Below are 26,167 nucleotides of genomic sequence, written 5' to 3'. Positions count from 1 at the left end.
TGAAAGAGCTGTTAATTTATAGCTTCAACGGTTACCTGATCTGCAGCTAGTCGAAGTAACACTCCAGAAAATCCTGGCACAGGAATAACCTTCGGTAGCAAACCATACCTTAACACAACCAAAACAGTAAATGTAATGCCTGAATACTTTGGAAGTCAAGATTAACATTCACTAGAACCAAAGCTACCAGTCAGGGTTGTAGACAAACCAGAAATGAAGCCCCGGTCCACTCATAAACAAGCCAATTGCAGTAAAAGACAGAAGTCTCTGAATATCAACCTGCTGAACTTTTTCAAAAACAACCTGCAATATAGCACACAAATAATTCACTGTAAGAAGTAACATCAGAATTACCCACTCTTCCTCATGGAACTAGAACTATCATAGTTGCAAAGTGTTACATCCCTAGATATCACAATGGGCATCTAAGTTGTCTCTGCCCCATGTGAACCAGGCCCTTATGTTAGGGCAGCTATGAAAGTACTATGATAGGACCCTGAGCAAGAATCGGGCCCTTATGTTAGGCGGCTGTGAAAATACTATGATAGGACCCTAGGAAAGAAACAAGCCCTTATGTTAGGGCCGCTATGAAAGTACTATAATAGGACCGTGAGCAAGAACAAGGCCCTTATGTTAGGGTGGCTATAAAAGTCACACGATAGGACCCTGTACTCAGTTGTAAGCCAGCTTATATGAGAAAAACATTTGGATTATCAACCGTACGTCGTGCATGTTTGGATACCGATGCTAGGGCGTGGGTTTGTGTCACAAAGTGATGACGTGGCTGCCCGAGAGCAGAAACCCTAACCCTAACTGCTTCTGAAATCCTAATTCTGGAAACCCTAACCCTAAAACCTGCCAAAACCCTAAAACTGCAAAAACCCTAACCCTAACCCTAAGGGCAGCAGGGAGATCCTAGAAAATGCACAGACATGATGACGTGGCACTGCACGACAGAATCCCGCTTTTTGCGGCGTACTATATGGCAGCTTTTTGGAAATTGCAGAGATTTTGCTTTTACGGCAGCTTTTTGACATTATCTACGCAATGGGATGAGAGAGAAAAAGAAACTTTTGCTTTAATTTTGAAGCTCAAGAGAGCTTGTGAGAGAAAGAGCCTTTGCTTTATTTTCAGGCTTTTGATTTTAAGCTTTTGGGGCTCTGCTTTTGGCAACCCTTGTAAATAAATAAGTGGATTGGGCTCCCACTCTGCAGAGCATCTGAACGCAGAGTTTGAGAGAGAGACCCAACCACTCTTGTACTTTGAACTTTGATTAATACAAAAAGAAATACCGAAAGGGGCGCCAGTCTTTGGGGCTAATATCACTAGGCACGAAACTCTGTCGGGCCAGTGCAAATCTATTGTGAACTGTGAACTGTTTTGAAGTGGTTATTTGGTGCTATTACGATTGATTCTTGACTTGGAGTATCCAAGTCGGTTACAGTGGTATCAGAGCACGGCCGATTTCTCTTCTACGGGAAATCCGGTCCCAGTTTTTTTTCCGCGGCACCTATGGCTTCACGCAAGGGTCAGTCGACTCCCTCTGCATCCGAAGATGCGGCAAGGGATTACAACGAAGATTCCGGCAGAGAGTATGGCCCACCTCGGCCTACTCAGGCGGAGCAAAGAGAGAGAGCGTCATCAACTGATCGGCGATGCAACAAAGATGATGCTCAATTTTGCGAAGGACCCAAAATTGGCAAAATATATGAGCAAGACTTCTTTTCAAGAAGTGCACCAGCAATGGCAGAAAACCACAACACCCCCGAAACCCACTCTCAAGAAACCTTCTGCTCACAAGAAATATTCCAAGAAGGAATTAGAAGAGGTGGTTGATGCACGGATTGCTCAGCTTTTTGACGCGCAAAACAAAGCTAAAAAGCACGGCAAAAAGCAAAAGAAAGGCACTAACTTCCCGGGTTATTTGGGTCGTAAGTCGACATTGGATAAGGCAAAGAAACAGAAGAAGCATGTTCGATTTGAAGGAGTACCCAGTTCTTCTTCTTCTTCTTCTTCTGATAGTTCTTCTAACTCTTCTGACTTGAGCGAAGAAGACAGAAAAGGCAAAAAGCGAAGCAAGAAACAACGCTTCCGAAAGGACAAGAAAAAGGCAAAGATGTCTTAATCTCGCCCAGTGAGTGACAGTTCTACAGAGGACTCGTCTACAGACAGTTCACACTCTAACGACGGCAACTTTTATGCGAACAAGAAGAATTTTTATAAAGCCAACCAGTATGACTTTCTGGAAGATAAAAGCAAGAAAGTCCGAGAGTTTAAGAAACGTGGACAGTCAATTAAATTTGATACGTTTTCACGAGATAAAGATGCTTCAAAGGCTTTGTCTTTTATACGGCAGTTTGACATCGCTTTCGCGGGAGGACGCTACTCAGAGCACTCCAAGATTCGGAAAGCTGCCTCTTATTTGAAGGGGAATGCTCAAACTTGGTGGTCCACGCTTCTTTTAAACAAGATTCTGCCAGTTAAATGGCTGAAATTTAAGAAGCTTTTTATTTCTTCTTGGCTAACTCAAGAGTATGAACGCGATATACGAGTTGCTTGGAACCATCTTCGGATGACCAAGAGAGATACAGTGGATGCTTATTGCGAGAGATTTTGGAGCTCTTATGTACCCGCCTCTTCATTCAAGAAGATTTCGTTCAAAGAACATATTGAGCGGCTTACATTGGGTCTACCTACAGAGATCCGAGATCACTACTTGCAACAGAAGTCAACTTCTACTCGGGAGTTGATGAGTCATGCGAAACGGGGCTTTGCCATTCACTCTGGCAATCTGACCTACCCCACCGATGAGGTCATGACACAACGAGCCGAACAGACTTCGGCGAATAAAAGTAGAAAGAGAGAGAGCAACCCAGAAAAGAAGGATGCACGTCCCAAGCTTACTCCTCACGAGAGAGCTCGCTTCATCAGCAAGGGGAAGTGCTTTGGATGCGGGGAACATGGACATATCTCCGCGAAGTGGCCTAAAAAGGCAGAGAAAGAACAGAATGACAAGGACGTCACAAAGGCCTGAGAGTTCGAGAGCAACTGAGGAACGTGGAAGAAAAGACAAGATGAAAACAGGACTAGTTCCAGATTGTGTGGGTACCAATCCCAACACCATGGACGAGAGTACAGCTCGGCAAAGTGAAAGACCAAGAGGCCCTGATCTTCTTTGATGGAGGAGCCAAGGCCAACTTCATTTCATCAAAATTGGCGGCGCGGCTCGAGATCACTCCCGATCGGATGGGACCAATTACAGAGGCTGTTCTAGCGGCACCCGGCAGGGACGTAGCCATTACACCTGTCATTGACAAACTTCGGTTGCATTGTCAGGGGTATTTGGGACATGAGGACTTTTTCATAATGCCTTTGAAGGTTGTGATGTTCTCTTGGGGATTCCCTAGTACCACAAGAACAACGCCGTGGTCGATTATCGGGCGAGGAAAGCGACATTGACTACAGATAAAGGCAAAACCATTCTACTTGACATTAAACTGAAGGGCGAGTCTGTCCCTATTGTATCGGCTTCGGCCATTTCTAAATTAAGGAAATCCAGTCTGTTTGTTTACTCGATCTTTATGAAAGAATTGAGCGATAAGGATAGGACAAATATGTCTAAACTTCATAAAGAACGCCAAGATTTTCTCCACACTCACGCTGATTGCTTCTCAGAGGGCCTACTAGGCGAGTTACCACCTACTCATCCTGAAGATCATACCATTGATCTGATACCTAGAAGCACACCACCGAGCCAACCACCTTACCGCGTGAGCCGAGCACAAAATGAAGAGATTATGAACCAAGTGAAAGACCTCTTGGAAAAGGGTTTTGTCCAACCTAGTACTTCACCGTATTGCTCTCCAGTGTTGTTGGTTTTGAAGAAAGACGGATCTTGGAGAATGTGCATCGATTATAGAGCTCTCAACAAAATCACCATCAAGAACAGATTTCCGATTCCTAGGATCAATAATCCTCGAGCTTTAGCAGGATTGATTTGAAGAGTGGATATCATCATATCAGAATCGCGCCGAGAGACGTCTATAAGACAGCTTTTCGGACGACTTTGGGGTTATTTGAGTTTTTGGTGATGCCTTTTGGCTTAACCAATGCTCCTGCGACATTTATTCAGATGATGGACAGGATTTTTCGAGAGTACAAGCTATTTGTTGGCACTTTCTTTGACGATATCATTGTTTTCTCCAAGAATGAGACAGAACACAGAGATCATCTGCTTCAAGCCTTTCAGGCATTACGAGATCACAAGTTAGTGATTGATACAAAGAAAAGTGAATTTTTCCTACCAGAGATACACTTTTTGGGACACATTGTCTCAGCACCAGGAGTGCAAATGGATCCAGCCAAGATAGAGACTATCCGTGATTGGCCCGATTTGAGGAATGTCCATGAAGTTAGAAGCTTCTTGGGACTGTGTTTATACTACAGGCGGTTCATTCGAAAGTTTGCAGAGGTTGCTTCCCCTTTGCATATCTTGACACAAAAAGGAGTCCCTTTCTCGTGGGGGCCCACAGAGGTGACTGCCTTTCAAACATTGAAAGAGAAATTGACTACGGGACCAGTTTTGACTTTGCCGGACTTGCCATAGATAGAGATTTTACAGACGTTTTCACACGGATACGGGATGGGGAGACAGTAGCGGGATATTCCATTCGGGATGGCTACTTGATGAGAAAAACCATGTTGTGCGTTGCACAGCCGTTGAGGGAAAAGGTTATGATTGAATGCCACTGTCCACCTTTTACGGGTCACCGCAGCATTGCTACCACCATGAAAGGGGTAGAGAGGTACTTCTTTTGGCCAAGACTCAAGAAGGATGTGGAAGAGTTTGTGCACAATTGCTTAGTATGTCAGAAAGTCAAGTTTGACAAGCATAAAGCACAGGGATTGTTACAGCCTTTACCCATAACCACCCTCCACTGGAAAAGTATTGCAATGGATTTCATTTTTGATCTCCCGAGAACACAGAGTGGTCACGATGGTATCTAGACTGTTATTGACAGATTTAGCAAGCAGGCTCATTTCATTCCAGTGAAATAAACAGTCAAGCCGGAACACTTAGCAAGAATATTTGTGGCCTAGATTTTCAGATTACATGGCATGTCTGAGATGATTGTCTCCGACAGGGACCCCAGATTTACGAGTTTGTTTTGGAAGGCAGTTTGGGAGAACATTGGCACGCGGTTGCAGTTCTCGCCATCGTCCCACCCGCAGACTGACGGGCAATCTGAGATTGCCAATTCAGTGGTTTTAGATTTATTGAAGTCTTATATCTCGAATCACAAGACTCAATGGAAAAAGTACCTACCTTTGGTGGAATTTGCCTACAATAACACGATACACTCTTCGACGGAGAAGGCGCCATTTGAGGTTGTTGCAGGTGCTACGAAAACTCCATCCTTCCTAAGCACGAAAGATAAGATTTTTGAAGCAGATGAATTTACGCGAGACTTAGATACGGCTTTTGCCAAGGTTCGCGAGGCTTTGCAGAAATCTCAAGAACGACAGAAAAAGGCAGCGGATCGCCATCATCGCAATTTGAAATTGAAGGAGGATGATTGAGTGCTCTTACGTTTTGAGAAGGCACGTCTGAGAAAGAAGAAGGGAAAGGAGAAGCTTAGTATGCGATACTACGGACCTTTCCAGATCTCTGAAGAAATAAATGATGTCTCCCTCCGATTGAAACTGCCTGACACTTGGAGGATTCACAATGCATTTCATGTAAGTCTCTTTAAGGCTTTCAAAGGTGATGTGCCTAATGATGGGGAGCTTGATGAGCAACCCGAAGTGGAAGAAAACGAGGAGATCCTTGTTCTTGAACAGATTTTGGCACAGAAGGATACGAAGAATAAAGGTAAAGTCCGAAGGCGGTTCTTGGTTAAGTTCAAGAACTATCCTGCATTGGATGCGAAGTGGAGGAGGACCTAGCAGATACTCCTCAGATTGTGAAACTTTATCTCGGGGCTTTTGGTTTAGCATGGTCTACTCCAAATGAAACCCGGAATTCAGCTTGGCCGAAGATCTGGTGCAGTTGGATGCACAAGAGGGGAGTTACTCCGCTCCTTTGTCAACAGATGCCTCAATTTTGATACTAGAGTCACTGATGTCTCTTTGAGCTTCAAGGATACTCAAAGCTGACAGTATTCTGTTGTATGACTTTATGAAATGGAATTCCTAAATATGATACTGATTTGTTCTTGACTTCTTTTTAAGTGCAGGAACTAATAGATGAAATGACTGCAGCATTTTGGTCTACTTGATCTTGAATAGACCTGGTTGCAATAGGGGCTAGTCAATCGGACATCGATGAGGTCCCGACTGGATCTAGATGCGATTGCTAGCTACATTGCCGATAGATTACGGTCTAAGATCCGAATAAATGTTGAATGTCATGTGATGTCCTGTGATGTCTAGTGATGTCTAGTGATGTCCTGTGATGTCGTGTGATGTGACTGTAGATTGGTACATGTGCTAGATGTGTGTTCCTAGTGTGTACGGACTAACAGTCAGTGTCTGCTAAGACGGTTTATGGTCTCTGTCTGTTTTGCAGGCGTAATCGAGGACGATTACAATGCTTTCAAGAGGGGGGTATGTCAAAAAGTGATGACGTGGCTGCCCGAGAGCAAAAACCCTAACCCTAACTGCTGCTAAAACCATAATTTGGAAACCCTAACCCTAAAACCTGCAAAACCCTAAAACTCAAGAAACCCTAACCCTAACCTTAAGGGCACCAAGGAGATCCCAAAAAATGCATAGACGTGATGACGTGGCACCGTATGGCAGAATCCCGCTTTTTGCGGCGCACTGTACGGCAGCTTTCCGAAAATTGCGGAGATTTTGCTTTTGCGACAGCTTTTTGACATTTACGCAATGGGATGAGAGAGAGAGAGAGAGAGAGAGAGAGAGACTTTTGCTTTAATTTTGAAGCTCAAGAGAGCTTGTGAGAGAAAGAGCCTTTGCTTTATTTTCAGGCTTTTGACTTTAAGCTTTTGGGGCTCTGCTTTTGGCAACTTTTGTAAATAAATAAGTGGATTGGGCTCCCACTCTGCAGAGCATCTGGACGCAGAGTCTGAGAGTGAGACCCAACCACTCTTGTACTTTGAACTTTGATTAATACAAAAAGAATACCGAAAGGGGCGCAAGTCTTTGGGACCAATATCTCTAGGTACGGAACTCTGTTCGTCCAATGCGAATCTTTTGTGAATTGTGAACTGTTTTGAAGTGGTTATTTCGGGCTGTCAAGATTGATTCTTGACTTGGAATGTCCAAGTCGGTTACAGTTTGTGGTATAGAATGCCAGACCTTTGGGTGTGTCGTTAAGCCAGTAGCTATAGGCCCAGGGATGATCCAATTGAGTTAGGCTCTATGGCTAGGAGGTGAGGCAAACATCTACCCCTTAAGATATTTTATGTGCATATGTGGCTTTGTGTCATGTTTGTATGTGAGATGGATCCTAGGGGAGAATTAGCTGGAAAAGGCATCTCCAATAGATTGAATTTGCTTATAGCAGCTCCAGCATGCAACATACGGCCACTCATTCATGTTTATGTGCGGAAATCACCATTCACTATTGGAATCGCTACTCGAATTCAGAGTGCCAAGTTGCAGGCCATAGATAGCAGATTTTCTCTAAAACATGCAAGAAAAGTTCCAGATTGCCAAGAAAAGCGTAAAGATTGCGCATGGTCATGCCGCTTTTAATGCTAACCAACCTACAAAACCTCATGAGTCCCAAGATTGCGTGTTGGTATATATGCAAAGGAACAAAAACCACTCTGTGCTGGAACATTCTCACAGTTCTCTTCTTGGTATTCTTGACCAATCCATGCCGGAAGTGGCAATGGAAGATGGATGGAAACCACTCAATGGCACATGTGCAAGAATGCCTCTCATCTGCAATGAGCAGCCAGTACCCCTCTCAAAAACGACATGATCAACCTCTCAGAAACATTGTGAGCAGCTTGTAGAGCTCAGCTGAGTGAACACCTCTCCAGATCTGATCCCCAACCTCGAGAGAGATCACCTAAGTAGAGGAGACGGTAGAAATGCCCGATCCTAGACATTCTGCCACAAATAATCCACACAAAAACAGAATCTAACCCACTAAGGGCCTGCAACTGCTGCAAGTGCGTCCAAATGGGGTTCTCCTAGACACAGCAAAGGAGGGAAAGAACCACCTGAGGCTGAAACCAGCACCTGCACCAAAATCGCACAACACACGAGCAAGCACAGACACAGAGAGAGAAATGAAATGAAATGAAATGTTATATTAACATCTTCAAAATGCCAAAGTGACCTATGAGACCAGAAGTTACAATGTGGTGGATCTGATACAAAGTCAGAGTAACAAAAATCAAAATACTACGGAATTCTAACCTGCTAGATGTGAAAATAAGCAGCTAGCTCGGTTAGCTAAATTACAAGAGATCCAACATAGGTCGCTAATGGATCTCATCAATCTCCTCGATGGTCAGTAGTCTAACCGGGCGTCGTCCATGTTGGGCCAAAGTGATCCGAATCCTCTGATGCAGCCTCCGTCGATATTGTGCAGTCCTCTACAGTCATGGGCGTCTGGATCTCCCTAGCTCGGTCGCTCGGTCGATCAATCTGTGTAAGGATTCTAGGTATTAATCCTTAATTAAGTACTTAAAATCATGATTAAGACTTGAGAAACTTGAATTGAACTCAAAAACGAGACTCAGAAGACTCTGTGTTGATTGATTGATTGTGTGATACAAGGGCTCCTTACATAGGAGACGAAGAGACACAAATGAAAAGACACATTTCCTGGTGAAGAGATGACTTTAGACGTCAAGACGCATCCCTTAGGTGACGAGCTGCAACCATTGGGCGAAGAGTCGCACCCGTAGAGCGAAGGGGTGTGACCAATCATCGAAAAAGTGTGGCTTTTGGCGAAGAGACGCGTCTTTTGGGCGTAGGGGTGTGACCATCCAAGCATATGGGTTCTCCTTAGCATGGCACTTCGCGTATCTACAACTAGGAGTAGATGCAATACTGTTAACATAGTCACAATCGTGACATTCCCTCCCATTCAAAATGAGAGCCTGTGTCAAAGAAATGACTTCTAATATTGATAGAACTCTGGAAAAGCATTGAATCTTCGAAAATCTTCAATCTTTGAGTTGTTGGAAACCTTTGTCTTGAACCTTTGCTTCTTGCGAAACCTTTTTGCATTGCTAAAACCCATGTCATTGCATTATTCAAAGACTTTTTAGAGGAATGTGACATAATCAGGTTGACTGCAACGAGAGGTTGATCTTCAAAATTCTTCATGCGATGTAAGATTTCTGGTTCAAAATCTTCGAGTAACTGCAAAATACTTGGGAAAGAGGAAATCTTCTCAAGGTACTCTTCAGATGGGGTAACTTCAACTTTATGAATTACTGGAGAGGATTTCGGCTCGAAATTGTAATCGTCTTCCAATAATGAATCCCAAAATTCTTTAGAATCATCTTCAGAAACTGCCACTTCATGACTTGCAATTGGCATATCATCATCCAACAAAGAATCAAAGAAAGCATAGTTCGTGCTTGAAATCATCTTTGTCTTCAGCAATTGATTCAGATGAAATTAATGAATTCAAAAATTCATCAATTAGAATTTCTGCATCTGCATCGAAGATCATATTTGCTTCATAATTCTCTATATCATATCGTTCGACTAGTACACGTGAGGTGTCACCAAGAGGTGTATTTTTCCTGTTGTCTTCCGTAAATAAGTACTAGATATTTTTTATTTATTTTATTTTTACTTGTTTTCCTCGAAACCCTTGAAAAGGTGCAAGTGGACATTGCATGGCCAGTGTGAAACGGCTACGGCCGAATAGGTTTCTCACAGCGGGTCGGTCAGTCTGGGACTGGTCGGGGCAGATAGCACTGAATTCTGATGAGTATGAAAGCCTGTGTGCGCCAAATGAAGTTTGGGCCACTCGGAAAGTCACTTATAACTTTATAAGTCAGTGGGAACTAGAGAATTAACACAAAAGGGGCAAACTAGACACATGGCGGCTACAGGCAGTTTTGCCACTTCCAGCATGAAGAGGGGGCGCCCAATTTGAGAGAGGAGGCTGATTTTTTATCAGGAGGGAGCTACAGAGTGTGTGTGAGTAGTGGGTGCAGGTCTACAGCTTTAATGGAAAGCTTGCCTTCTCCTCTGTCTCATGTAGCGCGATGACTTGCTCTCGTGCATCTCTCTCTCCCCTTTGGCACATATGGTAATGCCCCACTAGATGGGCTACTCAGATGAACATGTACAGTTCTGGGGGTTTATGCGCGTTTGCCAAGGCAAGAGCCTTCTGAACAAGAACCAGATTAGCTAATTGCTAATCCCCCACAGGTACGCACAGTTCCATCGCGAAAGGTTGCGAGTTCGGAGAGTTTTCTCGCTTGAAAACTCGTCCAATTCACAAGGGAACTGTCCCATGGCGTGCGGGAGCCCTTGGGACACGCGTAGGCGTGTTCGTTCCGCTAAAAAAGAAATGCATTAAGCATGCTCCATAGGAGGAGTCGTATCCGTTGAGAAACGAATCGTATTGACCACAGATTTTCTTTTATCGTTAGTAGAATCTGGTTGTTCAAAATTCAATAATGTTTTTGTGTTGGAATTTCCTTTCAAATTAGACGGATTTGGTCTCTTTGGACATTGATACCATCTATGGTCACCACCGCAAATTGTACATAATCCTTCTTTCTTTGAAGTCGAAGCTGTATTTGACGAAGAGCCTTGCTGACTATTGGAATGCTGATCTTGAGAAAAATCACGTTCTTTATCACGATCAAGTGGAGGATTTGAAGAAGATTTGCTTTGAGATTGTCGATCTTGAGAATAGAACCTTGAGGCTGAATAAGGCTTTGTTGCTTCCTGTTTGAACTGAGATTGATGTTGCTAACTTTGGCTATAGCAGTTTCTGCTATCGCGTTGTGAAAAGCGAGCGCTATTTGAATATCTTTTCACCAGGGAGAAAATTCCGTGTAGGGTGCCGATTATCGCCAAGACGCTCCACATAGGCAATTGCAGCATCCAAGGTGGTAGAATCGTATTTGTGCACATCGTCCTTCAAGTTGGGTTCGAGTCCGTCGAAAAAACTGTGCAGTTTATCACAGGGACTAAGGATCTCTATCTCCAGAATTAGCCTTTGGAACTCTGTGATGTACGCGGCCAAGGAGCCTGTTTGGCTCAGGCGGCAAAGAGAGGACCGGGCATGAAAATCCGCATTGGCAAGCTCGAACGCCTTGCGAATAGCACGCTCAAATTTATCCCAAGAAGGTGTGTGATTACCATCAGCAACCCGTCGTTGCCACCAAAGAAATGATGTATCCTTAAGCAGAGAACTAGCAAGTGCAACTTTTTTACTCACGACTAAGTCTGTATTTGATAAGTAGACCTTCATTTTGAATAGCCATTGGTCCAGCACGCGCTTGGGCGGCTTCTGTGCAGCATTGAAATTTTTATAAAGTAAATCAAGTTCGCGATTGTCCACCTCTTCAGTTGGATGTGGTTCATTTGGTTCATCCACTGAAGCTTCAAACAAAGGTGTGGAAGATGTTGCACGTGTAGTCCGAGAAGCAGCATGACGACTTCAAAAGTGTTTTGCGTCTACATATGATCCAAGCGAGTGTGAAGTGATGCGAGGCTTGTGGAAAGTGTCGCCATATGCTCTTTGATGAGAGCAAGGGCGTCTTCCGGCTGTTCGACGCCGTCTTGTGATGTCGGCATGGTGATTCCTCAAAAGAAACTCTCGAACAGGTGCAAGGGCAAGTTCTTGGACGAGTGCTCCTTCTAAGACGGGAGGACCTGCAAATCGTCGGTACTGCTTCTTCGAGAGCTTGGTCTATATACGAAATTTATGAAATAGGCACATCCTGGAATTCGTCTGCCATCGTGCGCGGAGTACGGTGCTTATTGAGGGGCCAGCTCTAGAGTTAATGGGTCATTTATATTTTTTTTTAACTTTCACCAAAGGGTGCCCACTGAGTTAATAAGTTGGGCGGCCGACCAAATGAACTTACACGTTGGCCACTTAAAATCAAAATCGTTGGCTAATAAGTGGGTTAAAAAAACTATACGCTGCCTTTATTGTCATGGTAGGCTTTTACGAAGTGCTGCCAGCGTTTTCATAATGCAGCGAAAGGGCAACCAACAAAACGTGCAGCGTAAAACAGCCCGCAATTCCAATGTGTGTGTCTCTGGGAAGGGGTGTGCCACTTCGTGCTGGAGAGGCACGGGAAGAAGAGGGGCAGCAGCCAGTGAAATTTCAACATGCAACGTTTCCAGAAATCAGCCTAGCAACAGGGAAAGGGTGCGCAAGGGCAGCAAAGAGGTGCGCTAGGGGTAGCCTTGGGAAGCAAGGGATGCGATCCTGCAAGGGGTAGTGGCTTTTTATACGAAGGGGTACGAACTTGAGCTCGAAAAGGCACGTCCCTTCGAATAGCCCCATCCCGAATTACGAGCATGACCCGTATGCCCACACATGGCCTTGCTGTTGTCCCTTGTCTTTTGTAATATTTATAGCAATAGAACAGGAGTAAATTAAGATTACCTCATGCCGATATGTGTACCATCTTTCTTCTATTTTCATACAACTCCGGGACATGGGTAGAGTGTAGCGGCTAGGGTGAGAGGCTCACAACCTTTGGGTCCCGAAAAAAAAAATTGCTCTGATACCATTGTAAGGATTCTAGGTACTAATCCTTAATTAAGTACTTAAACTCATGATTAAGGCTTAAGAAACTTGAACTAGACTCAGAAACAAGACTCAGAAGACTCTATGTTGATTGATTGATTGTGTGATACAAGGGCTCCTTATATAGGAGACGAAGAGACACAAATGAAAAGACACATCTCCTGGTGAAGAGACATGACTTTAAACGTAAGGACACATCCTTTCGGCGAAGAGCTGCAACCATTGGGCAAAGAATCGCACCCGTAGAGCGAAGGGGTGTGACCAATCGTCGAAAAAGTGTGGCTTTTGGCGAAGAGACGTCTTTCGAGAGAAGGGTGTGACCATCCAAGCGTAGGGGTTCTCCTTGGCATGGCACTTCGCGTATCTGCAACTAGGAGTAGATGTAATAATGTTAACATAGTCACAATCATGACATTCCCTCCCATTTAAAATGAGAGCTTGTGTCAAAGTAATGACTTCTAATATTGATAGAACTTTGGAAAAGCATTGAATCTTCGAAAATCTTCAATCTTTGAGTTATTGGAAACCTTTGTCTTAAACCTTTGCTTCTTGCGAAACCTTTTTGCTTTGACTGCTAAATCCCATGTCATTGCATTATTCAAAGACTTTTTAGAGAAATCTGGCATAATCAAGTTGACTGCAACAAGAGGTTGATCTTCAAAATTCTTCATGCGATGTAAGATTTCTGGTTCAAAATCTTCGAGTAACTGCAAAATACTTGGGGAAGAGGAAATCTTCTCAAGGTACTCTTCAGATGGGGTAACTTCAACTTTATGAATCACTGGAGAGGATTTCGACTCGAGACTGTAATCATCTTTCAATAATGAATCCCAAAATTCTTCAGAATCATCTTCAGAAACTGCCACTTCATGACTTACAATTGGCATATCATCATCCAGCAAAGAATCAAAGAAAGCACAGTCATCTTCAGACTCGGAATCTGCAACTACGTCCTTATCTCTGTTTGGTAACGAAGTATCACTTGGAAAAACTTCTTGCTTGAAATCATCTTTGTCTTCAGCAATTGATTCACATGAAATTAATGAATTCAGAAATACATCAATTAGAATTTCTGCATCTGCATCGGAGATCGTATTTGCTTCATAATTCTCTGTATCATGTCATTGGACTAGTGCACGTGAGGCTTGAATCACTCGCTACGCATGATAAAGCCCGTGTAAAATCAGTTCACGTCCATCTTTGAACAGATTGATAGTATGCTTGATCATATTGAAATAGCCAATGCTGACTAGGAATCTGTCAAATTAAGATAGAGGAATGACTTCGAACTCCAATTGATCCGCATACATTTGAATACCAAACTGCAACTGTCGAACTGTCTGATCACAAGTCAAAATTGATCCATCTGCCAATTCTACATCGTACAATTGAGATGTCTTCTAAGTTGGTAAGCCTAACTGTTGAACTATTTGAGTGCTAACGAAATTATTAGAGCATCCACTGTCCACCAAAATGTTGATGGAATGACCATTGATAGTTCCAAGAAGACTCAAAACTTGCTTTGATAGAGGCTCCAAAACTGAAGAATTGCACTAAGCATGCTTCATAAGAGTAGTCGTATCCGCTAAGAAACGAATCGTATTGACCACAAATTTTCCTTTATCCTTAGCATCTGGTTGTTCAAAATTCAATAATGTTTCCGTGTTGGAATTTCTTTTCAGATTAGACGGATTTGGTCTCTTTGGACATTGATACCATCTATGGTCACCACTGCAAATTGTACATAATCCTTCTTTCTTTGAAGTCGAAGATGCAGTTGACGAAGAGCCTTGCTGACTATTGGAATGCTGATCTTGAGAAAAATCAGGTCCTTTACCACGATCAAGTGGAGCATTTGAAGAAGATTTGCTTTGAGATTGTCGATCTTGAGAATAGAACCTTGAAGTTGAATAAGGCTTTGTTGCTTGCTGTTTGAACTGAGATTGATGTTGCTCACTTTGGCTATAGCTGTTTCTGCGATCGCGTTGTAAAAAGCGAGCGCTATTTGAAGATCTTTCACCAGGGAGAAAATTCCATGTAAGGCGCCGATTATCGCCAAGACGCTCCACATAGGCAATTGCAGCATCCAAGGTGGTAGAATCGTATTTGTGCACATTGTTCTTCAGGTTGGGTTCGAGTCCGTCGATAAACCTGTGTAGTTTATCACAGGGACTAAGGATCTCTATCTCCAGAGTTAGCCTTTGGAACTCTATGATGTACGCGGCCAAGGAACCTGTTTGGCTCAGGCGAAGAAGAGAGGACCAGGCATGAAAATCCGCATTGGCAAGCTCGAACGCCTTGCGAATAGCACGCCCGAATTTATCCCAAGAAGGCGTGTGTTTACCATCAGCAACCCGTCGTTGCCACCAAATGAAGTATCCTTGAGCAAAGAACTAGCAAGTGCAACCTTTTTACTCACGACTAAGTCTGTATTTGATAAGTAGATCAAAATTTTGAATAGCCATTGGTCCAACACGCGCTTGTCACGGCGACCATTATACGGTTCCGACAATTTAACATCAAGCTTCTTCTCCTGTGCAGCATTGATATTTTTATAAAGTAATTGAAGCTCGCGATTGTCTACCTCTTCAGTTGGATGTGGTTCATTTGGTTCATCCACTAAAGCTCTAGACCAAGGTGTGGAAGATGTTGCATGTGTAGTCCGAGAAGCAGCAGGACGACTTCGAAAGTATTTTGCGTCTACATTTGATCCAAGCGAGTGTGAAGTGATGCGAGGCTTGTGGGAAAGTGTCGCCATATGTTCTTTGATGATAGCGAGAGCCTCTTCCGATTGTTCGACGCCGTCTTGTGATGTCGGCATGGTGATTCCTCAAAAGGAACTCTCGAACAGGTGCAAGGGCAAAATCTGGGACGAGTACTCCTTCTGGGACGGGAGGACCTGCCAATCCTCGGAGAGAGTTCGCCGGTACTGCTTCTTCGGGAACTTGGTTTATATACAAAATTTACAAAATAAGCACATCTTGGAATTCGTTTGCCATCGTGCGCGGAGTACGGTGCTTACTGAGGGGCCAGCTCTAAAGTTGATGGGTTATTTATATATTTTTTTAACTTTCACCGAAGGGTGCCCACTGAGTTAATAAGTTGGGCGGCCGGCCAAATGAACTTACACGTTGGCCACTTAAAATCAAAATCGTTAACTAATAAGTGGGTTAAAAAAACTATATGCTGCCTTTAATTGTCATGCGTAGACTTTTACGAAGTGCTGCCAGCGTTTTCATAATGCAGTGAAAGGGTAGCCAGCACAAACAGCCGACGATTCCAATGTCTCTCTCTCTGGGAAGGGGTGTGCCACTTCATGCTGGAGAGGCACGGGAAGAAGAGGGGCAGCAGCCAGTGAAATTTCAACATGCAACGTTTCCAGAAATCAGCCCAGCAACAGGGAAAGGGTGCGCAAGGGCAGCAAAGAGGTGCGCTAGGGGTAGCCTTGGGAAGCAAGGGATGCGATCCTGCAAGGGGTAGTGGCTTTTTATACGAAGGGGTACGAACTTGAGCTCGAAAAGGCACGTCCCTTCGAATAGCCCCATCCAGAATGACGAGCATGACCCGTACGCCCACACATGGCCTTGCTGTTGTCCCTTGTCTTTTGTAATATTTATAGCAATAGAACAGGAGTAAATTAAGATTACCTCATGCCGATATGTGTACCATCTTTCTTCTATTTTCATACAACTCCGGGAAATGGGTAGAGTGTAGCGGCTAGGGTGAGAGGCTCACAACCTTCGGGTCCCGAAAAAAAAAATTGCTCTGATACCATTGTAAGGATTCTAGGTACTAATCCTTAATTAAGTACTTAAACTCATGATTAAGGCTTAAGAAACTTGAACTAGACTCAGAAACAAGACTCAGAAGACTCTATGTTGATTGATTAATTGTGTGATACAAGGGCTCCTTATATAGGAGACGAAGAGACACAAATGAAAAGACACATCTCCTGGTGAAGAGACATGACTTTAAACGTAAGGACACATCCTTTCGGCGAAGAGCTGCAACCATTGGGCAAAGAATCGAACCCGTAGAGCGAAGGGGTGTGACCGATCGTCGAAAAAGTGTGGCTTTTGGCGAAGAGACACGTCTTTTGAGCGTAGGGGTGTGACCATCCAAGCGTAGGGGTTCTCCTTGGCATGGCACTTCGCGTATCTGCAACTAGGAGTAGATGTAATAATGTTAACATAGTCACAATCGTGACATTCCCTCCCATTTAAAATGGGAGCCCGTGTCAAAGAAATGACTTCTAATATTGATAGAACTTTGGAAAAGCATTGAATCTTCGAAAATCTTCAATCTTTGAGTTATCGGAAACCTTTGTCTTGAACCTTTGCTTCTTGCGAAACCTTTTTGCTTTGACTTATCCTATGTCATTGCATTATTTAAAGACTTTTTAGAGGAATCTGACATAATTAGGTTGACTGCAACAAGAGGTTGATCTTCAAAATTCTTCATGCGATGTAAGATTTCTGGTTCAAAATCTTTAAGTAACTGCAAAATACTTGGGGAAGAGGAAATCTTCTCAAGGTACTCTTCAGATGGGGTAACTTCAACTTTATAAATCATTGGAGAGGATTTCGGCTAGAAACTGTAATCATCTTCCAATAATGAATCCCAAAATTCTTCAGAATCATCTTTGAAGTCGAAATCCGCAACTATGTCCTTAGCTCTGTTTAGTAACAAAGTATCACTTGGAAAAACTTCTTGCTTGAAATCATCTTTGTCTTCAGCAATTGATTCAAATGAAATTAATGAATTCAAAATACATCAATTAGAATTTATGCGTCTGCATCGGAGATCATATTTGCTTTATAATTCTCTGTATCATGTCGTTCGACTAGTACACATGAGGCTTGAATCACTCGCTACGCATGATAAAGCCCGTGTAAAATCAGTTCCCGTCCATCTTTGAACAGATTGATAGTATGTCCTCGAAAGCTAATTGCTCGATCATATCGGAATAACCAATGCTGATCAAGAATCGTGTCGTAATAACATAGAGGCATGACTTTGAACTCCAATTAATCTGCATACGTTTGAATACCGAACTGCAACTGTCGAACTGTCTAATCACAAGTCAAAATTGATCCATCTGCTAATTCCACATCATATCAGTGAGATATCTTCAAAGTTGGAAGCCTAGCTGTTGAACTGTCTGAGTGTTGACGAAAAAGTTAATAGAAAATAGTAAAGAACTTTGAAATTATTAGAGCATCCGCTGTCCACTAAAATGTTGATGTAACGACCATTGATAGTTCCAAGAAGGCTCAAAACTTGCTTTGAGAGAGGCTCCAAAACTGAAGAATTGCACTAAGCATGCTTCATAAGAATAGTCAACAGCCGGTGTGAGACCCAAGCATTATACAGTTTCTAGTGGGATGAAGTTGTCCGTCGGTCCAAGGTCATAGAGGATCAAAATCAGGAATGGAGTTCGAGCTCGATTGGAGCGGATTCCTTCTACAATTGTTCATTCTTCGAAGATGCTTGTTCCTGCAGTTGCTGCCGAACAGGACAATCGATCTTCATATGTCCTTTCTGACCACAGTAGAAACACCTTCCTTGCTCTTTGAAGGTTTGTACTTGATTTGGCGTGAGATACTTAAGCCGACGCTTTTTGTCTTGGTCGCCATGGTCATCATAAACCGCTCTTTGCCTTGCACGGTACGATCTATGTTCCATTTGTCTGGGGGCACCAATGGAGTATAGATCCTCGGCAATGATTGCCGACTCCCTCATCCGCTGAAGGGTGTCATAGGGATACACCTTCATGATCTTCCGAAACGGAGGTTGAAGGCGAGCTTCAACTTCTGCATCTTTTCCTCATTAGAAATCTTCATGAAAGGCATAACTTTCAGAAGAACCGACCAATGCTTGTCAACGTAAGCCGTGACTTTCTCGTGTTCCTTTTGGGCGAGCCAATCCCATTCCTTCCGAATGTCCTTCTTGAAGTCGAGCAAAAGAAATTGTTCATTAAATTGAGCCCACTTTTTGGCTTGTGTACCTTCTAGAATCTTAGCTAACCACCAATTGCTTGTCTCTCCTTGAGATGCATCCCAACATGACACAACTTGGATTTTTCGGTGAAGTTCCCGTTGGCAAACGCAACTTCAAACTGATGAAAAACAGTACCTTGGACATGTCCCTTTGTCCTATGTAGTTGTCAAGCTTGACATCCTTGCCACCAGATTTGAAAATCCGCATCTTGCGGTGACGCTTGCGGTTATCCTTCTTGAACTTCGGCTTTTCTTTAGTATTACGTAGGGAAGAAGTAGGAGTTTTCTTCTTAGGAGAAGATTTAGATATTGTATGAGAAGTAGATATAGTAGTATAATCAAGAGAGTATGATGGAGAAGAGATAGAGATATCCTTGCTTTTGTTAAGAAGAGAAAGTTCTTTTTCTTGGCCCTTGCTCTTGAAAGGCCGTTTGTCCTGATCCGGAGATTCCTTTGTTCGCTTCGGCACCTCTTTCCGCATCCTCCTGTGGCGGGTTGCTACCACTGACAGGATTTTCCTAACGCCCATCGTCATCTATTCCTTGCGGATTCTTGATTCCATCCAAAACCTTTTAAACAACCACCGGCAGCAAAATAAGCTACTGCAATTCCGCGAGTTGAACTCGTTCTTGCCAAGGTGGTACCAAACGTACTGTACGTGGCGTATATGTACGTATTGTACGTTGTTCCGTACATGAAAAATTACATAAAAATACGTACTCTTGTAAAAAAACCGCAAAGTACTAAATTTTCTAGGACATTTACAATAAAAAACAAGAGAGAAGCCAACTTCTTATAGAGACATTCAAAGACACATTTTACAAGACAACCATATACTATGTAACTATTGCAAGAGATTTGGATTTTTATTTTAAATCAGCATTATACAAGCTTCCCACACCCAAAAAAAAATTCCACCAAAAAAAAGGCGTACGGATCGTTCCGTACGGTACTAATCCGTACATAACGTCCGTACGGTACGAAACGGATCAGTACGTACGTTTTGATCCAACCTTGGTACTTGCTAAAGTTTCTCTTTTGTGGCTTGTCATGGTTCTTCCTGTTCCTTCCCGGAATCCTTCTCCTTTGCCAAAGAAAGAGAGGATTCCGAGCTCTGATACCACCAACACAAACGGGAGCCCACACAAACAATCATGTCACAAACGGGAGCGCATAACAATATAAAATATACTCAGATAAATAGAATTTATCTCTTATTATTGAAGCCAAAGGATATACAGAGAAATAGATAGAGAGAGAGAGAGAGAGAGAGAAAGTGAGAAGATCGACGCAGTACTGGGGACCAGAAGATGGGCTGGTCCCCCCCCTTATAGAGAATTCTTTATTAGGGAGAATCTTTTTACAAGCACAAGAACCGGAGAAAACCCCTCCGTTCTAAATCTCTGACTCGATGGTCGTTCCTTCCCGTAAGGGAAATCCGAGAGACAAGCTCTCAATCCTTTTTCCGTATGTACTCAGAGTTGAGACTCCGCAGACAATTTCCGAATTCCGTTTCCGGAATTCCCAAGCGTAGGCCGAAGCCTTCTCGCTTCTCCTTCGCGATGGAAGTACCTGCAAACACACACAAACACGCGCACAATTCGTATGGCGAATCCACAATAGATACCTGTCGCTCTTGTGCGGGAAAAGCGACTTCCGTGCTTCGTAGTCTCGCGCAATCTCTCGCGTCTTCTGGCGGTAGAGTCTTCTCTTGCTGGTGTTGGTAACTCCTTTTCAACGAGGGCATGTGGTGCTTTTATAGCTCCTTGACCACGGCACAAATAGCTGCTCGCGTAGAGATCGCGGCCTTTTTTTTTTCTTTTTTTTTTCTGTTCTACCCGAAGTAGGGAGAGAGAATTCGCTGGCTGGTTTTGTTGCTTTATTTTCTAAGTGGCTGCTCGCTTATTAAGTGGACGACCGGCATATTGTAAAATTGGTCTGAACCTGCCCAAAAACTCAATAAAACCTTATAAGTTTATAACAATGCTTTTCACAACACTTCCCAGGCGTCCCTGGATGCAACCACATGCACAAATGCAATGCAGACATAGATTCCTCGCGGAAAAGCGTTTGCTCTTTCCGGAAAACTCGTTCAAATTTTCCGCTTTTTAAGAAAAGCTTCTCAGAACCCATCTTTATTCTTGTGCTTGCGTCTTTACGCGTATTCCTCTTTCCAGTTAGGATTTCCTCTCGACTATGGATATCCTCTTTCCGATGCACCCGTAACCCACCTTGTGACGCATCAAGAATACCCATCACCTAGTCCTTTCCTACCGAACTTACGGTACAATCCCCTTCACGATGCTCTTTGTCACCCATCCTATGACGCATCAGAGATGTCCGTTCCCGGATGGTCGGATACCTCTTCCCGATGCTCCCTGTCACCCATCCGATGTGACGCATCAGAAGTACCCGTTCCTGGTGGCCTTACAGATATTCTCGTTCACAGTGCTATCGTCATTACTTTGAATGACGCACTAAGAATACTCTGTACTCAAATGTCTCCAGTGAGAAAAACCCTCACTTAAAATTCCAATAATTCATTTAGAATTATTTTTCCTTGATGTTCCAAGCGAGAAAACCCTCTCACTTATAAATCCAATAATTCATTTAGAATTATTTTTCTGTCCGATAAAGCCAATTTAGCAACATCCCTCTCACTTATAAACAGTTGTCCTCAAATGTAGAGGTCCAACTAAACTGCCGGGGAGAAACCGGAAAGATTCCAAATCTTGCTCAATGGTGAGTTGAGCTAGTCCTTTCTCAAAAGAGAACTTAAAAATTAAATTAAACAAAAATTCAAGAATTCAATACTTACCTTACCGCTTCATGTCCTTCCTCTAGTACCTCGAGGATATCCTTCACCATTCATCAAACTTACGAGCCATGTAAGAACTCGTCATTCGCGTCTTTCCAACAGATTGGAAGTTTCCTCATCCGAGAATCTGTTAACTCAATTCCACCTTCTCAATCCCGAGAAGAATAATCCTCCTAGAAATCAATCTAGGTATCTGTCTTTGCGCATAATTCTGCGCTGTTAGTCTAGAGGATATTAAACCTCTTGTGTCCTCCCACATAGGGAATGCTCAAGTCATAGAGCATTAAGCTCGATGTCTTTCTTCCACAATTTGCGATCACCTTAAAGAAGGTTCTTGTTCCAGGCCGTCGCTCAACGTAGACGGACGGTTCCAGGCCGAAGATTCCTTGTGCACGACAGCACTTTCTTCCAATCGTTTCCTCCTACGAGTTATTACCACCAGCAGTGATTTTCCGACGCCCATTAGCGTCTCTTCCTTACAAAATCATAAAAAATGATTCACCTTGCAGCATCAATGACGACTTGCAAAATCTCAGGCAGATAGGATTCTAGCCATAGCATTTTCTGAACGTACGTTCAAACACGGTTGACAATAGAGCGAACCCTCTTTGATTCTCAGGGAAGTTCTCCCATATGTAATTCTTACCATTTTGAAACAGTTGACGAACTATATTCTTATGAACATAATAGTTCGAATTTATTCCAGCAGCATGTAAATGCTACTTGACCTGCTCATGGAGAAACATATACCGCAACCAAAAGTTGCTACTGTAATGGTAAAAGCACATAGCGTACTCAATGATCAACGACCGTAAGAAAACCTCTTCTCCATAGAGAAACTCAAATTCCTTCTACCCAACACATCTCAAATAGAGATTCTCGTGTCGGAATATCCTTGCGCGCAAAAAGGCGCTCAAGAGAGTATAACAAACTCTCATCCAGTTCCTTGGCATAGGTCTGCATCTTCGTGTGTTATCCATGTACTCAAAAGTATACATAATTCTTAAGCTGTGTTAGAGTTTCAATGAACCTGGGAAATTACCTTCCCTTCGTAAGATCCTTAGAGCAAAGACGCTCAACTTGACGATCCCTTGGCTCGATCTTAGAGCAAAACCCACTCATCAAATAATCTAGGATTTCAATCCTTGCATTCCTCGAGCACAGGCCGTAGTCGTCGCTTGTTCCTTCCCTCGTAAAGAGTGTTCATTCACTTGTGCGAAAAGCACTACCATATCTTCCCTTACCGGGTAGGGGGTGTGGGCTTAAAGAGTATTCAAGCTTAGTGAAAGCTTTTCTTGGTTGAAAGATCTGAATGGTTCCTTCCTTTCTGCCGTCCTACCCGCAATAGCAGGTAATTTGTTTGTGAACTACCGGATACGAGATCAATAGTTGACCTTCCGGATGGTTGAGCAAACCAATTCATCTCAGAAAACAATGTTTCAAATTGATCCTACTCTCATAAATACGCGAGAGTGATTGTCCTGGTCAGACACATGCATATCTCGTGCATAAAAGCAATATGCATTTATGAGTTCCTCAAAGATTTAACTTTGATCCAAGACCTGCCCTCTCACTTAAAGTTTGAGGGTCAAAAACTCGGGAGCTAGATTGAATTCCCTTACTCCAAACTTTCTCCAGATAGCAATGTATCCTTCGAGGAGAGGTAACAAAAATTGGTTCTCGTCCCACTACGGGGATTGTATTCTATGTACATCAAGGTGTACACTTTCAGCTTTTATTGTTGACTCCACCATCTGCTGCAAAGTATCTTGCAAATGGGTTTACAAAATTCGGCAAAAGTCCTTCGTTGAATTTCTTCATCTTTCCTTCCTCAAAGAGGGTCAAGAGTGGAGCTACCTTGGCAAGAGTGAACAACTACTTGCTTGGACTTGCTCGTATTTCTATTGGGCAAACCGATCCCAATCTTCTTGGATGCCTTCCTTAAAGCGTAGAGGAAAAAAATTCAGCCTTGAATTGAATCCAAGTCTTGTTGTAAGTTCCTTGCAAAGCTTTGGTATACCACCAAGTACTTGCAATCCCCTTGAGGTGTTTGGTCACATGCCTTACCTTTGACGCTTCTCAGAAATTGCCGTTTGCAAAGGCAACTTCATACAGTCAAATGAAAGCGGTAGCTTTCGGGGCATATTCTCTTCCGTCAAAAGTATCAAACTTGATCAGAGGGTTCTGAGGTCTAAAGACCTTCATATCCTTCCCGAGATGACGGGATTTCTTGGCTATGGTTCTGGATTGATGTTCATGGATATCTTCTGAATTCTGAAGGATCTCGAGCATTCCGCTCCTTGGATTCTCTAGGTTCTTCAGCATCATGCTCTTGTTGCCTTCTCAGAGAATCCCAAGTCTTGTGTCGACTTCTTGCAAAGAGAAAAAAAATTCCAACTCTGCGAGCTTTCTCCTGCAAGACTTAGGTTTCCACCTGCTTACTTCTCTCTTGGCTTGTCATGGCTTCTTCCCGTATCTTCCCAGAGTCGTCCTCCTTTACAGAGAAAGAGAGGAGATCATGCTCTGATACCACTGTCACAAACGGGAGCGCATAACAATATAAAATATACTCAGATAAATAGAATTTATCTCTTATTATTGAAGCCAAAGGATATACAGAGAAATAGATAGAGATAGAGAGAGAGAGAGAGAGAGAAAGTGAGAAGATCGACACAGTACTGGGGACCAGAAGATGGGCTGGTCCCCCCCCTTAAAGAGAATTCTTTATTAGGGAGAATCTTTTTACAAGCACAAGAACCGGAGAAAACCCCTCCGTTCTAAATCTCTGACTCGATGGTCGTTCCTTCCCGTAAGGGAAATCCGAGAGACAAGCTCTCAATCCTTTTTCCGTGTGTACTCAGAGTTGAGACTCCGCAGACAATTTCCGAATTCCGTTTCCGGAATAACCAAGCGTAGGCCGAAGCCTTCTCGCTTCTCCTTCGCGATGGAAGTACCAGCAAACACACACGCAAACACGCGCACAATTCGTATGGCGAATCCACAATAGATACCTGTCGCTCTTGTGCGGGAAAAGCGACTTCCGTGCTTCGTAGTCTCGCGCGATCTCTCGCGTCTTCTGGCGGTAGAGTCTTCTCTTGCTGGTGTTGGTGACTCCTTTTCAACGAGGGCATGTGGTGCTTTTATAGCTCCTTGACCACGACACGAATAGCTGCTCGCGTAGAGATCGTGGCCTTTTTTTTTTCTTTTTTTTTTTCTGTTCTACCCGAAGTAGGGAGAGAGAATTCGCTGGCTGGTTTTGTTGCTTTATTTTCTAAGTGGCTGCTCGCTTATTAAGTGGACGACCGGCATATTGTAAAATTGGTCTGAACCTACCCAAAAACTCAATAAAACCTTATAAGTTTATAACAATGCTTTTCACAACACTTCCCGGGCGTCCCTGGATGCAACCACATGCACAAATGCAATGCAGACATAGATTCCTCGCAGAAAAGCGTTTGCTCTTTCCGGAAAACTCGTTCAAATTTTCCGCTTTTTAAGAAAAGCTTCTCAGAACCCATCTTTATTCTTGTGCTTGCGTCTTTACGCGTATTCCTCTTTCCAGTTCGGATTTCCTCTCGACTATGGATATCCCCTTTCCGATGCACCCGTAACCCACCTTGTGACGCATCAAGAATACCCATCACCTAGTCCTTTCCTACCGAACTTACGGTACAATCCCCTTCACGATGCTCTTTGTCACCCATCCTATGACGCATCAGAGATGTCCGTTCCCGGATGGTCGGATACTTCTTCCCGATGCTCCCTGTCACCCATCCGATGTGACGCATCAGAAGTACCCGTTCCTGGTGGCCTTACAGATATTCTCGTTCACAGTGCTATCGTCATTACTTTGAATGACGCACTAAGAATACTCTGTACTCGAATGTCTCCAGTGAGAAAAACCCTCACTTAAAATTCCAATAATTCATTTAGAACTATTTTTCCTTGATGTTCCAAGCGAGAAAACCCTCTCACTTATAAATCCAATAATTCATTTAGAATTATTTTTCTGTCCGATAAAGCCAATTTAGCAACAATCAACAAGCTGAAAATGAATAAACTTCCAACTCAAAAGAGGCGAGGGAGAAGATCGACATAGTATTTGAGACCAGAACATGGGTTGATCTCCCCCCTTAAAGAGAATCTTTAATAGGGAGGATCTTTTTGCAAAGCACAAGAACCGGAGTGACCCCTCTATTCTAATTCTCAGATCGATGCTCAATCCCGTACCGTGTAGGAAATTCCCAAGAGACGAGCTCTCAATTCTTTCCATCTGTACCTAGAGCATGAAGCCCTATAAACCATTCCTGATTCCGTTCCCAGAATCCCTGAGTACAGACCGAGGCCTCCTTGCTCCTCCTTCGTGATGGAGCACCTGCAAAAGCACAAACACGAAACAACTCATATCGCAAATTCACGGTCGATACCTGTCACTCCGTGTATGGGAAAGCGAACTCCACGTACTAGCTTCTCTCATCCACTTGCAGATTCCCGTCGAGAGGGTTCCTTGCAACTAGCGCTGGCACATCTGTCTAGGAGTGGGACATGCGGTGCTTTTATAGGCCTTGGACCTTGGCAGGAATAGTCGGTGGCTATCCGGCGACAATAGCCGTAAGGTGGGGGGGCGCC

At 43.4% G+C, this 26,167-nt stretch overlaps 1 protein-coding gene across 2 annotated transcripts in view; it reads right to left on the bottom strand.

The window, feature by feature from the left end:
• LOC147452288 (uncharacterized) overlaps positions 1-26,167 on the bottom strand; it is a 75,790-nt gene that overhangs the window by 45,262 nt on the left and 4,361 nt on the right. For both annotated transcript variants that reach the window (XM_086518045.1, XM_086518044.1), the window contains exons 3-4: positions 209-303; positions 36-108 (exon numbers count right to left, since the gene is read on the bottom strand). In XM_086518045.1, the coding sequence (XP_086374171.1) occupies positions 36-108; positions 209-303 (168 nt within the window). The remainder of the gene's footprint in view (positions 1-35; positions 109-208; positions 304-26,167) is intronic.

The sequence above is a fragment of the Adiantum capillus-veneris genome, chromosome 8, assembly GCF_014529385.1.
Source record: "Adiantum capillus-veneris isolate H3 chromosome 8, ASM1452938v2, whole genome shotgun sequence".
Lineage (NCBI taxonomy): Eukaryota > Viridiplantae > Streptophyta > Polypodiopsida > Polypodiales > Pteridaceae > Adiantum > Adiantum capillus-veneris.
This window is presented reverse-complemented; position numbering and strand designations above follow the sequence as displayed.